The sequence below is a fragment of the Buceros rhinoceros genome, unplaced genomic scaffold (genome assembly GCF_000710305.1).
Source record: "Buceros rhinoceros silvestris isolate BGI_N320 unplaced genomic scaffold, ASM71030v1 scaffold11804, whole genome shotgun sequence".
Classification (NCBI taxonomy): Eukaryota; Metazoa; Chordata; class Aves; order Bucerotiformes; family Bucerotidae; genus Buceros; species Buceros rhinoceros.
In genome coordinates this window covers 11,721-17,053 of record NW_010408845.1, presented here as the reverse complement: position 1 = coordinate 17,053, position 5,333 = coordinate 11,721, and the positions used below count along the sequence as shown (strand labels likewise).

Below are 5,333 nucleotides of genomic sequence, written 5' to 3'. Positions count from 1 at the left end.
GTGCCCAGGTGGCCAAGAAAGCCAACGGCATCCTGGCTTCTATCAGAAATAGTGATGCCAGCAGGAGGATTGTCCCCCTGTACTCAGCACACATGAGGCCACACCTTGAGTGCTGTGTCCAGTTTTGGGCATCTCACTTCAGAAGGTCACTGAAGTGCTGGAACATGTTCAGAGATGGGCAAAAAAAGCTGGTGAAGGGTCTGGAGAGCAAGTCTGATGAGGACCATCTGAGGGACCTGGGGTTGTTTCACCTGGAGAAAAGGAGGCTCAGGGTAGACCTTATCACTCTCTACAACTTCCTGACAGGAGGCTGTAGTGAGGTGGGGGTCAGTCTCTTCTCCCATGTGACAAGTGACAGGACAAGAGGAAATGCACCTCGAGTTGCATCAGGGGAAATTTAGGTTGGATATCAAGAGAAATTTCTTTACACAGAGGGTCATTAAGCCTTGGAACAGGCTGCCCAGGGAGGTGGTGGAATCCCCACCCCTGGAAGTGTTTCACAGCTGTGTGGGTGCGGTGCTGAGGGACATGGTTTAGGAACCCTGGCAGTGCTGGTGAACGGTTGGACTCAATGATCTTAAAGATCTCTGCCAACCAGATGATTCTGTGTGAAAATTCAAAGGATACATCTAGCAAAGGGCTTTCTTATTAGATAATAGCAGTAACATACTTGGTTTAGTAGTATTGCCTGGTACAGCTTATTTCACAACAAAACCAGAAGAAAGTAAACACCCATCTGTGGGTTTTCGCTTTTTTTTTTTTTTAGTCGGTGGTGTGGTGCATGTGTGGGGGGTGTTTTGGGGTGGTGTGTTTGTTTTAAAGAAAGCACTTGGACAGTGTATTAGCTGACAGTGCACTAAATGCTACCGAGGTTTCAGCCCCTGATTGTACAAGATCCGTCATCAGAGCCATCCTCTACAAATGCACATGCGTCTCCACACCAAGCTCTTTTATTTGATCGGTTATATTCACACAGTACTCACTACAGCAAACACTCATGCTACTGTTTAAATTCCATTACCCATTAAAAATTTGTGCAGCTTATGTACACAATGACCTCTGCAACCTTAATAGTACATGACAGGGAAGTACTGTAATTTTCTGCAGGATTCTATTTGTCATACAGAAAAAGTAATTTTCCATATCCCCAGAGAAAGCAGCTATTCAAAAAACACATAGTAAGCTGTGCATAATGCATAGGGAGGTTCACCATTAAATTCTCTTATGCTCAGAAGTACTCATAACTGTTGGAGGATTACTGAATAATGAAAAAATTATACCCTACTTACAGATTACGTTAAATATCATTATACCCTACTTACAGAATTAGGTTACATATTAAATATTCCAGCTTTTATGCCAGAGAAGATGTAATTTAGCTTAAATTACCACCCAAAATGGCTATATTTTAAGAAGATAAACAGTGCATCCATAAACCCAAACTACAGAACAGATGAAAACAGGCAACTAATTCAACATAAGTATCTAACTAACTTAGGGGAAACCATAACATTATATCCCTGAAGCTTGTGAAGGTTCTATGAAGAGAACTATAAATTTTGCATGTTCTCATAACACCAAGACAGTGGATTTTCAGCACTGCTACTGAAGTTTTACCAATAAATGTATTCCGTAAGTTCTGTTTTTAATGGAACTGACACATGGAGAAGACAGGGAGAACCAGGGGCATGAGTACTTCAGAAAAAATTATTCTAAACACATAATTAATGGCACTAAAAGGAAAGAGGTTATTGCCTCACACTTTACAAAGCTGAATACAAAACACCTGAAATATTACACACATTAACTGAGAACTTAAAATACCTACCATATCTCTGATTTTCATATCCAGACTCTTAAACGATTCTTCACTTTCTTGGATTTTTTTTGTAACTGGGGACTGCATTTCTTTCATATTCTTCACTACTTCCTTGGCTTGGTCTCGGCTTTGTTTCACTTCCTCATGCTGCTGACGAACATTTTCATATTCCTTGAACAAGTTGAAAGTAAAATTATTAAAGACTTTGTCTTCTATTCTGGTATTTTATACTGCTCTAACGTGTTATTTAATTGTACTTGAGTTTTAGGAGAAAAATCCCATATTAGAGCAGCTAAAGTAATCCTCCTGTTACTAGTCACTATGACTAGGAGATGTAGGGATCATTCAGTCCCCTGTGATCAAGCACACACATTTAATGGTTCTTAAATAATACGCAATTCAAGTAGCAAAAGAAATGAAAAGTTCATCTGCAATTACCTTGCCTCTAAGTCCATCTGGGATAGGTGTTGAGAAAGTAATTCTTTAGCCCCTTCTGTCCATAGTTTGAACACTACTTAGGCAGAAGTCCTCAAAATAAGGAGCAAGAAACTACAGAAAACTTCAGAAGAAAGAAAAGGAACGAACTGGACCAATCATCAGAGCCAGTAAGAGCCATAACCCTGAAGTAAACCAAGGAAAGAGAGCAAAACAGAACCTCAGAAAACGAACAAAAACTCCACCATAGACCAGAAGTATCAGAGAAGTCACTATCCAGAGAGTTTAACTGGAAATACATTCCTGAGAAGAAAGAGACTGTAAGCAGTGTGGTGACCAAGAACCTCCACTTTAAGAAGGGGCGAATTTGGGGGAGAAAGCAGTCTAGGCTGAAGGAGTCACTGCTAATGAATGGACTCAGTGTCAGACAAGAGCTGGATTCAGAAGCTGTTTTCTGGAACCGGAATCAGGAATTCACAGATTGGGATTGAAGACACAAAGGACAGAGTCCTCCTCAGACTCCAGCTGTTGAAGATAACTGCTTGACCCTTGTGACCCCTCAGCTTTACACCGAACATGACATCCATGGGATGGAACCCCTTGCTGGTCAATGCAGGGTCCCTGTCCTGTCCTCTCCTCCCCGCAGGTGCAGCCTCTCACTCCCTGCACCCCACCGTGGGACACAGGATGGAGCAGTGACCTTGGTCTGCACAGCAGCGAGCGTCAGCCAGAGCCTTTCTGCACCCCAGCCCCTGGCAGTGACTGTGACCATCCAGCGTTACCACTGCTGGGAGCAGCCACTGTCTGCAGAAATGTGCCATTACCTTCAGATGGCGCCGCCACTGAGCAGAGACCGGGCTGGAGAGAGACATCACTGAACAGAGTGAGGGCTGTGATAGCTCAAACCAGGGCAGATGTTTGATTACCATGCTTGTGAACACGATTAATCACAAATAAATAAACTTGGGCTATTAAATCCAAATTCTTTCTTCATAGCAGCTTCTTCCATAAAACCAAAAATTATTTGAAGAAAGCTGCTGTAATTCTACGATGTGGTTTACAGTCAGTAGGCACCATTACAAAGTTACAGAGGTAAAGCATTTATGCTTACGCTTAGCTGAAAGAATAAACTTGTAATTCAGCTCTGCTCCAAATAAAACATTATACTTCAAGGTTAAAGTAAACACTCACACATACAATTACAATTCAATTTGTCAGATACAAAGTACAGGCAAGTTACCCTAGCAATTGTCATTTCAAATCCCTTTTACACTTTAATAAAACCTGACTTTCACTAGATCTCTGTATTTTGGTAACCTTTAGGCAAAAACTTTGATGCTTGTAATTGTACATTTAGCTGAAGATCTGCAGAACTTCCAAAGGATTTCAGCCCTCTGAAAAGGTATTTGCATCTAAGCCATGTAACAAAGCTTTTCTGAATTGTGAATGGAAGAGCAGGAAAAGAGGAATGGGCATGGCTTGATCAAAACACATTTCCAGAATGTGGTTTTTTTTTTTTTTCAGGAAATTTAAAGCAGGAGGAAGAGCACCTCCTGCTGAGATACTACCTTACAACGGTATACCTTATGGTATACCATACTACTTTAAGCATAAGCTTGGAGGGGTAAGAAACCGCTTTTCTTTAAGACACTACAAAAGAAGGGCTATCCATGTCAGAAAGACTGTAGCTCCTTAAATGACACCATCATTTATGGAAGTCCCATTAATGTCCACACAAGAACACGAAGTCCCCAAAATCCCCGAGTCCACATCTTTAACATTGTATTTCTAGGGTCCATTTCACAGATTTCAAAGCAGATGCTCAAAAGCTAATAAGACATATAGAAAACCAGTGTATATTTCTCCACACACAGAAGCAGCTGGCATGGACTAGAAAAAACACTGACTAGAAAAGTGTTCCTCAGGTGAAAAGCAGCAGAGTCTTCAGAACAAAAATGCAGTTCTACAGTAGACAAATAGTAAAAATGTTCAGCACTAGACCTCCTCTTTTCCGCTAGGATCAGGAGACAATCTAGTGTCAGACTTTGGTGGACCTGCTGTCATGAGTTGAAGCTGGGCTGGCCACTAAACACACCACAGATGGTCTATTAACCCCTCTCCTACCCAAAAGGTGAAGGGAAACAGAATAAGGGAGAAAGGCCTATGGGTTGCAAAAAACCAGATTCACAGAATTGTTTTGGTTATAAGAGACCTTTAAGATCATCATGTCCAAACACTCACCCTGCACTATCCAGGTCCACCACTAAAGCACGTCCCTGAATTCCACATCTACACCTCTTTTACGTACCTCCAGGTGCGGTGACTCCACCACTTCCCTGGGCAGCTGGTTCCAATGCCTGACAACCCTTTCAAGGAAGGATTTTTTCCCCCAAATATCCAATCTAAACCTCCCCTGGAACAACTTGAGGTGCATTTCCCCTGTCTTATCACTTATTACATGGAAGGTGAGACTGATTGCCACCTCGATACAACCTTCTTTCAGGTAGTTGTAGAGAGAGGCATCAGCTGAACCTCCTTTTGTCCAGGCCTCCCCTGGAACAACTTGAGGTGCATTTCCCCTGTCTTATCACTTATTACATGGAAGGTGAGACTGATTGCCACCTCGATACAACCTTCTTTCAGGTAGTTGTAGAGAGAGGCATCAGCTGAACCTCCTTTTGTCCAGGCAAAACAACCCCAGGTCCCTCAGCTGCTCCTCACCACACTTGCTCTCCAGACCCTTCATCAGCTTTGTTTCCCTTCTCTGAACCTGCTCCAGCCCCTCAACGTCCTTCTTGTAGTGAGGGGCCCAACACTGGACACAGCACTCAAGGTGTGGCCTCACCAGTGCCCAGTACAGGGGCACAATCTCTGCCCTGCTCCTGCTGGCCACACCAGTGCTGGCACAAGCCAGGATGCTGTTCATACGATTCTACAATTATTATTGGTATTATTATTACTATATTTCCATTATTAAACTCTCTTTATCTCAACCCACAAGTTTTCTCATGTTTACCCCTCTGATTCTCTCCCCGTCCCACTGCGGGGGTGAGCAAGTGGCCGGCTGCCTACGTCACCA

The 5,333-nt window shown here is 42.8% G+C and overlaps 1 protein-coding gene across 1 annotated transcript in view; it reads right to left on the bottom strand.

Annotated features, from left to right (window-relative positions):
- SMC5 (structural maintenance of chromosomes 5) overlaps nt 1–5,333 on the bottom strand; it is a gene marked incomplete at both ends in the record, with an annotated part of 30,369 nt that overhangs the window by 14,670 nt on the left and 10,366 nt on the right. Inside the window, one exon of the mRNA XM_010135015.1 lies at nt 1,829–1,990. Within this exon, the coding sequence (XP_010133317.1) occupies nt 1,829–1,990 (162 nt within the window). The remainder of the gene's footprint in view (nt 1–1,828; nt 1,991–5,333) is intronic.